Source organism: Zea mays, chromosome 4 (genome assembly GCF_902167145.1).
Source record: "Zea mays cultivar B73 chromosome 4, Zm-B73-REFERENCE-NAM-5.0, whole genome shotgun sequence".
Taxonomy (NCBI): Eukaryota; Viridiplantae; Streptophyta; class Magnoliopsida; order Poales; family Poaceae; genus Zea; species Zea mays.
This window is the reverse complement of record NC_050099.1, coordinates 39,625,419-39,638,335: the sequence shown is the minus strand read 5'-3', so window position 1 is coordinate 39,638,335 and position 12,917 is coordinate 39,625,419. Positions and strand designations below refer to the sequence as shown.

Below are 12,917 nucleotides of genomic sequence, written 5' to 3'. Positions count from 1 at the left end.
CCTTCGATCTTGGTCATCCTGGGTGAGATGACGCATTTCTTCGACGGTCGCATCAATCTTCCTCTAGAAATCAGCGAGCTGAAGCATTTTCTCTCTCTTCCTTTGGACCTATTGATGGATAGCTTCGAGATCCCTGATTTCTTGGTCCAGTTCCTCCTCCTGAGGTGTTGGGCTGGTAGCCTTCCTCTTCAGGCTCCTAGCTTTGCGTAGCGTTTCTTGAGTAACGTCCAGTGGCTGCAGTGCAGCCCCTGGCGCTGCTGTCTTCTTCGGTGGCATGACGAAGGTCGATGCTTGCCGAAGGTGGTCGAATGAGTTCACCGGAGGTGGGCGCCAATGTTGGTCCTTGCTCTCGGATGCTACACACCAAGAACAAAGCAACACAATTGTTAACGATTAGGGACTTTCGTCCTTCGAAGCATTATATCCCTTGGGGATATAATGATCTTCAGACGAAGGTCATGAAGGGCATACCTTCATCATTTCAGTAAGCAAGGATGCAAACAGAGACATATGAAACACAGAAAATATGAACAATTATTTCCCAAATTATTGAACTATTTCTATTCTTATTTTATAAACATGAATAAGCATCAATAACATTTATGTTGCATTTGTACCTTCAGCTTGACAGAAGGTGAAAAATGGGAGTGACGCGATGGTGATTACAAGTCAGCGTGAACAGTACGGTGTTACTGTTCATCTATTTATAGGAACAGGACGCAGCCTGGACAAAATTACATTCATCCTGGACAAAATTACATTCATGCCCTTGACATTTACTGTTAACCGTAAGGCAATCTATTGAGGACTAAGCAGTCTTTTCTCCTTTAGGTCGGTTTCTCCTTTCAACATCGTCGTCTTGCCAAACCAAAGCTCCTTCAGCCACAACATTGTCCTTCCTTCAGACCACACCTTCATACTAGACACACCTTTACCTCAAAGCTGAAGCCTCCTGTAACGGTCTGATACTAAAAAATATGTTAGATTAAGTTTTTGAGGACCTTCGGAAGAGGAAGGCCCCCAATTGGATGGTTTTTGGGGCCATCCTTTTTCTTCCCATTCTTCACAGCATGATGTATTTCAGGCATAGGAGCAGCTCCAACACGACGTTGCTTATGATTTTTCATCGTAAGCTCATCATGCTTTTCTGCCTGAAGTAGATAATGTATGAGTTCAGAGTAAGTCTGATAATGGCGAGCACGGTATTGATGCTACAGGACTCTATCAAATGGGATCATAGTTTGAAGTGTTTTTTCAATCTTATCCGCATCTGATGGTTCCTTGCCGCATCTTATGAACAGCATGGTTGTAATCACCAATAGACTTATAGTCTTGCAGACGAATATGGGTCCATTCATGATTCGCCTCTGGTAAGATTACAGCCTTTTGCTGCTCATAGCTGTTTTTAAGAGATAACCATAATACATTTGGCTCTTCTTCCATCACATATTCTGCTTTTAGATCAGGATGGAGGTGATGTCTTATAATGTACAAAGCATTGTACTTATAAGCATCATGTAGTGGTTCAACCCTCTCGTTGGGAGGGAGTAATGCACTCAAAATATTCTTTGAGACTAAGCTTATCTTGATATCCAACGCCCAGGTAGGATAGTTGTGACCATCAAGAGCAAGTTCTTTGAACTCGCGGGCCATGATCCTACACAAGCAACCAGAGAATTTCATTAAAAATCATCATGGGTGTGTTGTAATATGTGTGGTGTTCACAACATATATGTATTCTTGCTTGTATTGGATTTAAGAGAAAAAACCCAATTGAGATGAATAATATGCAATATAATGTGATATCGCATAGATGAATGATAGTTTAAGGTCTCAATTGCAAAGTGATGCAAGAGATCAAAAAATTCATTATGATGTTAATGATGTACTATATAAAATATTCAGATGAAATTAAGTACTAGTAGTAACTTAATAAGATGAATATATGAGTAGCATCAATTGCGTATGGAATTGAATAAATAAATATTCTTGCTCCTATTAAGTTTTGAATAACTTAATTGAGATGAATATTAATTATTCTATATATTTATCAAAAATTAATTCTGCTCGTATTAAACCACTATGGGTATAATTGAGATGAATATTATTTTTTTAGTTTGCATTTTTAAGGAATGCAAAATAAAACACATGGCAATAAATATCATATTTAAAGAAAATATTTATTGACATCATTTCCAAGTACTAAAACTTTGAAAAAATTCCTGACTCAAGCTGCTACTGAGAGGTTTAAGAACTGAGTCTTAAATTTCTAAACATCTGTAATGAAAGCAATCTAAATTTTCTAGAATTTAGAAAACTAAAAATAGCTAAAATAAAATAAAAATAGCTAACAAGGCGTGGGTAGGTGTGGCGCTATGGGCAAGCTGGTCGGCCCAAACATAGGTGTGCGCGGCCTCTTTAAGGGGTGGCAACCCTAACTGCCCCCATCAGCCATCGCTGCCGAGGAGCTTGCCGCCAAGGGCTGCATCGGCCGCACCAGGTGCCGAGACCGCGCCGTCCTTGCCGGGGGCGGGGGCGTGAGCCCGCACCACCCAGGCCGGGGCCAAGCCCGCACCGGCCATGCCGGGGATGGGTGCCGAGGCCGCGTCGTCTTCGCTGGGCGCTGGGTGAGGCTGATCCGCATAGGCTGGAGGCCAAGCCCGCGCCATTCATGCCGAGAGTGGGGGGCGAGCCCGCACCGCCTAGGTCGGGGCTGAGCCCGCACCAGCCATGCCGAGGGTGAGGGGGCGAGCCCGCGCCGCCTAGGCCGGGGCCATCCTCACGGGTGCCGGGCGAGGCCGAGGCCGCACAGAGCCCCTTGTCGGGGCCGCGCGACGTCAAGGTGCCCGCTGAGGCCGCGCATCAGGAGAGACGGTGAGCGTGAGCGCTCGCGAACGTCGTCGTCGGACGGTCTTGCTGTCGCAGACCACGACCGCGGCGCGCGCGGCCGTGGGGAAAGGTGGTGCGCCAGCCGACGGACCACACTGTTGCCGCTCGGGCTCAAGAGCGTCGGTGGTGAGACCGTTCCCGATGGGCCGACGTCGGGAGTCGGAGTAGGCAGCCGCTGCTGCACCCCGTCGCCGAGGACTAAGGCGATCCTCTCATCGTCGGAGGAGGAAGAGATGTCGTCGATGGCAACGGTCACAGTAGACGTTGATGCGATCTGGCCGACGGGGCGACCGCGAGGGTCGGTTGATTTCCGCGCAGTCAACCGTGTCCAAGCACGAGGGCGCGCTGGAGAGGCAACTTGAATGAGCAGTCCGCTCGATCGAACAGCGGTAGCGGTGGTGTGTGCACCCGACGGAGAAACCCACGGTTGGCGAGCAGGACACGGCCCCCATCCATGGAGGGGGCAGTACCGCATCGGACGGAGCGGTTGCTGGGTCTCGGACTCACGCAACCGCTCTGCAACCCGCTCCGGCGAAGGCGATGGAGGATGCATCCATCGGTCTTGACGTGGCGCTGGCGGTTGCTGCGACGGTGCTGCGGCGTTGCTGGGTCCAGCGCCAGGATCACCACCGGTCTGGCGGACATGCTTAGGGTCAAGTGTGGCTCGGGCATCCTTCTTGTGGCGCTTCTTGGCATAGCGGCGTCCATGTCGATGCGCAGCACGTAGAAGGCGACGTGCGACAAGGTCAGCACCTCACCGGCGACGATGGCCACCGTTCAAAAACCGAAGGATGAAGGTAAGAAGGGCAACAAAAAGATCTTTGTAGATCATCGCGTACCCGATGATTGTTTTGCTTCTATGGAGAACTTTCTTGCCTCCGGTTGTCTTCTCTGGCCTTTGCTCTTTTTGTGAAAGCAAGTGCTGATGACGTGATGAAAAGTAAAACTGGTGTGCGAGAATGAACAGTGAACAAAATCCATGTGTTCTTTATTCTTTATTGCAACGGTATTTATACAAGTGAAGGAGACACTGAGAGGAGGAGGCCAATGGGTCAGTTGACCATGTTCTACGTGGAGATCGTGCAAGGGGCACGTCCCTTGGAGAACGTCGGTTGGAAGCAATCAGCAGCTGCTTATCTTTCATAACAATGACAAATACACGCTATGTATAGCGCCATCTCTGTGACACGCGGGCTACGCTGGCTATCCCCACCGAGATGGGAGCGCTGGAAGACAACTACCACAACGCAGAACTCTCCAATTGTTCGCTAGATTTGATGACAAATACACGAGCGAACCTTTTAGCTAGGGATGGCAACATGCACATTTTACCCGCGTGCCCGCGGGTAAAAACCCTATAGGGTGCGGGTTTGGGTGTGAGTTTGTACCCGTGGGTACGGGTTTGATTCTCAACCCGACGGATTTTTTCTCGTGGGTATGAAAATGTTATACCCGTGCCCGCAAACCCGCATACCCGTGTGTGTGTATAATATGACGACTTTCTCTGTGGCTTCATGGCCCCGTGCACACAACCCCCTCGTCACGGCCTCAGCGTGAAACAGGAAGCGTCCGCCCAGTCCCCTCCTCACGGCCTTTGGTAGCTAGCTAATGGGCCTTGGCCCTTGGCAACAGCAAACACATTTCCACTGTGCCCTGCTATTAAAACAGTTTGCGTCGAGCGCCCATGCCTGCGTATGTGTGGTGTGCATTGTGTGTCTGTGTAGACTGTAGAGCACATGCATCTCAATTTAGTGCCACCCCGAAAGCTTTGAGCGAGCGGCGCCAATCAAATGATATAAAAGAAGACTACATGTGTCAAGAAACTCGTAGAACTTTTGGCTAAGATCAGTACAGGTTTTTATCAGTTTAATAAATATTTATTATATGATTGTGCCCGCGGGTGCCATAAACCCGCGGGTAGCGGGTTTGGGTAACATACACTACCCGTCGCGGGTAGCGGGTACAAGTTTAACATTAATCTCGCGGGTACGGGTTTGTAATCTCTGTACCCGCGGGTTTTAAACCTGTCGCCATCCCTACTTTTAGCGTCCATTACACGCTATAGTTTAGCAGATCTTGTAGCGTCGATTGTTGGAGGCAAAGGAGGCCATCGTCCAATAAATTTAGAATATAACCCTTTAAGGCTACTTTAGTAACCTCAAATCCCCTTCGAGATTGGAGGGAATTGAGATAAAAATAAACTAATTTTCCCTCCAATCCCCTTCAATCTTGAAGGATTTGAGTTTTCAAACTAGCCCTTAGAAGGTGTTGAAAATGGTTTCTAAGGCTATCTCTAGCATCTCTGCTATCTCACCTTCTATTTTTACACGATCGTATACACAATGATCAGAATGTTGCTAAACCAATTTGAACTCAGCTGCATTCATATTCGTCGAACTCAGCTGCATTCATATTCGTCGACACCATATGAACTTAGCTGCATTTGTATCGTGATGGGATTCTTTTCTAGGGAGATCTGTGGAATAAGGGCATCCCGGCTCAGCAATATCCGGAATTATTTTCTTTTGCCTGCAACAGCAAACTCTCTATCAAAGAAGCTAAGCAAAAAGATAATTCCTTTGAGATTTTTCAGCTTCCTCTGTCTGTGCAAGCCTACGAACAGTATCTTGAATTAAATGAGGCTTGGGAACAAATCACGGTGACCAACGCAAAGGACACTTGGAAGCTCATTTGGGATCTGAAATTTTCTCTACGAAAAACACTTATAGGCATTTGATGGGTCAGTCTCAAGTTCATGAGATTTTCATATCGCTTTGGAAAAATAAATGTCAACCAAAAGATAAAGTCTTTTATTGGCTATGGTTAAAAAACAGACTCAACACAAGGAATATGCTAAGGAGGAAAAACATGACACTTGAGTCTTACACCTGCGAGAACTACATCTGGCAGAAGGAGGAAACTCTTTATCATCTCTTCCTCAGGTGCAACTGCTGGAATTCAATCGGTTTGATACCCCCTAGAATTGCTAATCCAGAGGAGGCTGCGGCAAATCTAAAACAGCAACTCAATGTTCCCTTCTATATGGAGATCATTATTCTCATGACCTAAAGCATTTAGAAGTATCGTAATACTTGGCTTTTTCAGAACAAAGATCCAACGGTGCAACAATGCAAGCATGAGTTTGCAAAAGAATTACTCCTAGTCACTCATAGAGCTCTAGATAGATTCGATTCTGCCATCCCGACATGGCTTCAGCAATGGCAGTAGAACCTTCTGTAATCCGTCTATTTGTTTGTTCTAAACAATGTTTTCTTTCTAGTTTAAATAAAATTTTCAGTAAGCCCCCTCCTGTTCTCTAAAAAAAGGCCGAGCAGCCATGTCCATGACAAATTAGCGTAAATTTGAGCGTGCGTCAGGCATAGGGTTTCTGACGATTAAAACACCGTTTACAAATGCGTGCAGATTGGTCTTATGCATATATTTCGAGAAAAAACACATCTGGTATGTGCGATCAAAGTGGACATTTTAGTCATATAATAACCAAAAAAACCATGCCACGTATGAACAAGCAACAATAATAAGTGATGGTGAAGTAAAAGCTCACCCTAGGCTTCAAAACATATGCATGTTACGTTTAACAGACAATTCAAAACCCCAAAATGGTTTACGGGATTCTCAAGGTAAACATAAAAAAAGATGAGGTCCGTTGTCCATTTAACCGGATCGAGACATAAGAAGCATTACACAAATTCATATCTAGAACAAGCTGTCGGAGGATACCACACTTAGGCCACCAGAGTGCTCGCTGTGGTTGACTCACTGCACAAAAACAAGGAAACAAGGTCAGTCATATATGCAACAAGATCCAAAAGCAATTAAAATTCAAACAGACAACAGTTGAGGTGCAGTATGTGTGTAATCAATATTTAGTAAATAACAGTTCGATAACTGAATTAATCAGAATGGGATGTTTCACTCTATTCACAGAGCATAGCAAATTTAGCCTCACAGTCTAAGTTTACAGTTTAGTCCAAGTTAATACAAATGTAGCTCTGCAAAACCAGTAATCTTTACTCAACTCAACATCTGTACTTGTATACATCATACCACTAATGATTTTACAACAAACCCTCATCAACACATGTTATATTCCAGGGACAAGGACACTACCTGCTAATAGTATTTTAAGGAAAGTCAATTGTACTTTGTCGATGTTAAGTATTCAGAATGAATACAAGCAGTGTACCGGTGTAATAGACAGCAAAACTGTGTCAGTCCCCACTAATGTTAAGTATTCAGAATGAATACAAGCAGTGTACCAGTGTAATAGACAACAAAAATGTGTCAATCCCCACTAACACATAAGCACACTTCAACATGTCTAAGCTAGCATTAAAGTCAAATAGTATGTATTTTGACAATTTATCTGGTGCTCACAAAGACTACAATCAGAACAACAGTGAAATAGTAAACACGATTGCCTAAACCTCCGCCCTTGTAGATACAACAGAGCCCATGATATGCATATCTAGCTTCAGTTGATTAGAATAAAAGCATACCACACACAACTAATGTGTCTAGAACAGCTCCTATGTAGTATTGGTGCACATTGACTCTCACATCAAACACATGATACAAATCACCAAGATAACTGACAGTTCGCAACTCCATGGTTGAGGCAAGGAATGGGTTCTGGTTGACTTACTACTTCCAGGTGGGTGGAAGCTTCTTTGTGCGCTTGTAGTAGCGGGCAAGGCGGTGGATCCTGCTCTCCACAAGAATGAGCCTGAATTTAGAGTCTTTGTCCTTCCTGTTCCTCTCAAGGTGCTTCCTTATCGCCACCGCCTTCTTGATGAGGAAGTACAGGTCCTCGGGGATTTCTGGTGCCAGCCCTACACGTGCACATGAAACATGATTACAGTACAAATCACAAAATACCGACAAGCCGAGGTGGAGCTTCATTAGGGCCATGACCCCTCCTGGTTTTGCAATTCTATAAAGGATGCTTCCGTATCTTGGTATATTTTCCTGATGAAGGTTTAGATTTGCCAGCCTCACACTCACTGTACCTCAGGCTTCGCCACTGGCAACATGTGAATCGAGCGATAGGGATGTAGTTCTCACCATGGGCCTTGAGGATGCGGAGGATCTTGCTGCCGGTGACGCTCTTGACAAGGGGGATACCGTGCTGGTCACGGAGCAGGACGCCGATCTGCGACGGCATCTGTCCCTTCTTCGCTGCCTTTGTGATCATCTCCTCCACCTACCAGGCGATGAACACACGTCAGCGAACCAAATCCGCAATCCCAACAATAGCGGAACCAGACGACGGCCGAATGCAATGGAGTCGAAGGAGAGGAGAAGGCTCTCACGTCGGAGGCAGCGGTCTTGAGCCAGGTAGGAGGCGTCCTCTTGTAGGGAAGCGCCGACGATGAGATACCCTTCCTGCGTCACGGAGCCACGCAGCCGCCATCAGCACACAGATTCACCACACTAGAAGCAATAGCACCAGTGTTACGAGGACGAGGACGGGAGGGTTACCCGCGGCTGTGCATACGCCCCATGGCGGCGGATTGGTGTCTACCTCAGGCGACGGCGGGGCGGGGGCTTGATGCGGCGGCGGCGGCGGCGGAGGAGCGAGGGCGAGAGGAAGCGCGTAGCAGCCTAGGGTTTGGAGGCGCTACTTATAGTGCGCGGCGGCGCTGAGGATTTTCGCTAGGGCTCCGACGTTTCGTGCTGGGCCGCTTGTTGGGCTTCGCCCATGGGCTCGGGACGTTTCGGCCCGGTACACGTTTACTGAAGCTTTTTCTGATGGAATTTCATTATTTTGTTTTGTGGTATAAGATAAAACATCTCAGAAATTGGCTTGTTTCTGCTTTAGGATTTGGACTTGTGATATATGTTTTGGAAATGTTCTGGAACAAGAATTTGCGTGTTGTTTTTTTCCATTAGTGGGCTCTTTGGTTCAACCAGCAAAAGATGAGCGCGACGGATGAGTATCTTTCAGATAAGATCAATAAGGTCGCTCAAAATCACTGTGGAAAACGCACAAGCTTTTATGTAATACTCCTTCTGTTCTAATTTATAATTCGTTTGATTTTTTACAAAGTTTGACCATCTCATTTTATTCATTTTTTTGCAAAAAAAATTTAAAGCTAGGCTTTAATTATATTATAGAGTAGACGATATCATAGTAAAAAATAATAATTATTATGAATTTTTTTAATAAGACGAACCCGTCAAACGAACTATAAATTAGAACAGATGGAGTATCTGAAACATTTCTTTCAGAGCATTGCTGAGCAAAGGGAAACTCAAATATTCGACCGATTCAAAAACAGTGATACAGAGAGTGTTCATGGTAACCTTTTAGCGAAGGTGCAAAAGCTTTTTTCATTATTGTAACATGTTATCTAAAAGCTTTTCACAGGGAAACCATGGGAGTAAGGTATTTGCAATAAAAGGCTACCCTAAACTTGAGAGAGTACGTGAAACAGCGTGCATTATTTCTCCATTGGTAAACTGGCATTGTCTAGATTAGGGCTGGTCATTCGGTCGGGTAATTTGGTTCGGTCTATTCGGGTTTGTGAAATTTCGGGTTGTGAAAAATGAAAACCGAAATTTTCAAAAAAAAATAGAAATCAAACCTGAATAGACTCACAATTTCGGTTCGGTCTATTCGGTCCACCGAATCGACCCAAATTGTAGAGAGATTAGTATGTTTTGTTAAAATATATATAACGAATAATTAATTAAAAGTACTATTATTACAACAAGTGACTATAAAAATTAGCATACAAAGATATATATACTATCTTTAAGATGATATCATTATTTTTAGCTAATAAGTTCATAAATCATATAATAATAACATTACATATTAAGAGCTTTTTAATATCTCGGGTTATTCGGTCTATTCGGGTTTTAAAGGTTAGGAACCGAACTCGAACTCATACCCCGAAATATAGCACATATGATAGTAGACGCGGCCCGATCTTCAGTGAGATACGATAACTCGATTGAGTGGAGATCTCGACGTTGATGATCCAAGGCTACGAGCGAACGGTTCCTCGCAATCACTACACCACGGCTCCGTTGGTTATCACCCGTGACACACGAATGACCTCACCACGAAGGCTTATCCCTGCAAGCGTAATAAAAAACACAAGCAAGAACAGGAAAGAAACGCAACCAAAATTGTATTGATTACGGGATGGGGTCTCACAAACCGATGACAGCGATATTGTTTGATGACAAAATTGATCTAAGCAAAACTCAAACCTAAATATGGCGGCGACTGCTGAATAAATAGAGTATTAGTGCGTGCGTGACCTCTAGACTCGCCCCTAATGGGCTCCGACGCGATACACGGCCCAACAGGCGATGTCGCAGCACCAAAACAGAATCTGAACGCTGACTTGTTTCGACGATTCCTGTTGACTCCGGATGAATTTTAGGGTGGAACCAGTTGGATTGGTTAGATAATCTCCTTATCTTTCCAACCATATCAAGTTCGTCGCAATCGGAGTCCGGATGCATCCTGGGCGTCCATTTAGTGCAGACTGGTCCTGGAACCCGAGATGGAGTCGCAGCCGAGTCGGACTTGATCTCCTTCTTGTTGTGGCCGCCCTTGCTGCTGCTCCTCAACACCTTGTCCTTTCTCAAGTCCTTGTTGGTCCTCTCCAAGGTACCTAATCATCAAAACATCTATGACCCCAAGCGTAAGCTCTGAAACACAATTGACTAGGGTAGAACGTACCTGGAGATTTAGCTGTCGTGCACGAGATCGTTTTATCGGTCCATTCATTGTATATATAGAAGTGATGTCCTCATCATCCTTCTCCTCTTGAATTGGAGTCGTTCTCAACTCGATCTCATCTTCGTCACCCATATATGGCTTTGTCGGGGACCATAATTAGGGGTACTCTCAAGACGCCTAATTCTCAGCTGGTAACCCCCATCAGCATAAAGCTGCAGAGGCCTGATGGGTGCGATTAAGTCAGGGATCAGTCCATACGAGCGACTCGATCACGCCTCGCCCGAGCCTAGCCTCGGGCAAGGGCAGCCGACCCCGAGGGGTTTCCGTCTCGCCCGAGGCCCCCCCTTTTAACGGCGGACACATCTCCGGCTCGCCCGAGGCCTTGCCTTCGCTAAGAAGCAGCCCTGACTAAATCGCCACGCCGACCGACCGAGTTGCAGGAGCATTTAACGCAAAGGTGGCCTGACACCTTTATCCTGACACGCGCCCTCCGGCAGAGCCGAAGTGACCGCCGTCACTTCGCCGCTCCACTGACTGGTCTGACAGAAGGACAGCGTCGCCTGCGCCACTCCGACTGCAGTGCCACTTGACAGAGTGAGACTGACAGGCAGTCAGGCCTTGCCAAAGGCGCCATAGGAAGCTCCGCCCGACCCAGGGCTCGGACTCGGGCTCAGCCCCGGAAGACGGCGAACTCCGCTCCGCCCAACCCAGGGCTCGGACTCGGGCTAAAGCCCCGAAAGACGGCGAACTCCGCTCCGCCCGACCTAGGGCTCGGACTCGGGCTAAAGCCCCGGAAGACGGCGAACTCCGCTTCGCCCGACCTAGGGCTCGGACTCGGGCTAAAGCCCCGAAAGACGGCGAACTCCGCTCCGCCCGACCCAGGGCTCGGACTCGGGCTAAGGCCCCGGAAGACGGCGAACTCCGCTCCGCCCGACCCAGGGCTCGGACACGGGCTAAGACCTCGGAAGACGGCGAACTCCGCTCCGCCCGACCCAGGGCTCGGACTCGGGCTCAGCCCCAGAAGACGACGAACTCCGCTTCGCCTGACCCCAGGGCTCGGACTCCGCCCTGGCCTCTGCCGAACAACCTCCGCCTCGCCCGACCCAGGAGCTCGGGCTCGGCCTCGGCCATGGAAGACAGACTCGACCTCGTCTTCGGAGGAGCCTCCACGTCGCCCGACCTAGGGCACAGGCCCGCCACGTCCACAGGAAGCGCCATCATCACTCTACCCCGAGCCGACTCGGGCCACAGAGAACAAGACCGGTGTCCCATCTGGCTAGCTCCGCCAGATAGGCAATGATGGTGCCCCGCTAGCCCTGTGACGACGGCGGCTCTCAGCTCCCTTACGGAAGCAGGGGGACGTCAGCAAGGACTCAACCGCTCCGACAGCTGTCCCTCCGCCAGGCTCCATTGCTCCTCCGACAGCCACGACATCACACCAGCAGGGTGCCAAGATCTCTCCGGCTGCCACATTGGCATGTACTTAGGGCGCTAGCTCTCCCCCACTAGACACGTAGCACTCTGCTACACCCCCATTGTACACCTGGATCCTCTCCTTACGCCTATAAAAGGAAGGACCGGGGCCTTCTTAGAGAAGGTTGGCCGCGCGGGGACGAGGACGGGGCAGGCGCTCTCTTGGGGCCGCTCGCTTCCCTCACCCGCGTGGACGCTTGTAAACCCCCTACTGCAAGCGCACCCGACTTGGGCGCGGGACGAACACGAAGGCCGCGGGATTTCCACCTCTCTCACGCCCGTCTCTGGCCACCTCGCTTCGCCCCTTCGCGCTCGCCCACGCGCTCGACCCATCTGGGCTGGGGCACGCGGCACACTCACTCGTCGGCCTTAGGGACCCCCGGTCTCGAGACGCCGACAGTTGGCGCGCCAGGTAGGGGCACGCTGCGTGTTGACGAGCAGTTTCCCGTCAAGCTCCAGATGGGCAGTCTCCAACAACCTCTCCAACCCGAGACGGTGCTCCGTTTCGGGAGTCTTGAGTTCATGTCCCTCGACGGCAGCTACGACATGATACTCCTTCCACCGCCGCGCGACGACGACAATGGCGGCCGACAACCCGCCCGCCGACGGCGGAATCGACGACATCTTCCCCGCATGGTGGAAGAACGACATTCGAGCTCGCCCCGTCCTCTCCCCCGCCAACAGAGGAGGAGGCGGGGCAACCAAGGCCAAGCGGGAGGCCGCGCTTCGTCGGCTGTCGAGCGAATCGACGTCCCCAGCGCCCCAACGGGGGGCGCGTCGGGCGTCGACTTCGCGTTTGAGACGAAGGCAAGAGCCGTCCCCCCGCGACACGCCA

General features: G+C 48.6%; 1 protein-coding gene across 1 annotated transcript; it reads right to left on the bottom strand.

Moving 5' to 3' along the window:
• Positions 1-6,409: 6,409 nt before the first annotated feature.
• On the bottom strand, positions 6,410-8,508 carry LOC542726 (ribosomal protein13). The gene is made up of 5 exons (NM_001112238.3): positions 8,392-8,508; positions 8,223-8,295; positions 7,975-8,113; positions 7,556-7,742; positions 6,410-6,669 (listed from the first exon to the last, which is right to left on the bottom strand). The coding sequence occupies exons 1-5, from the start codon at positions 8,412-8,414 to the stop codon at positions 6,636-6,638; spliced, it is 456 nt and encodes a 151-aa protein (NP_001105708.2). The 5' UTR covers positions 8,415-8,508; the 3' UTR covers positions 6,410-6,635.
• Positions 8,509-12,917: the final 4,409 nt, after the last annotated feature.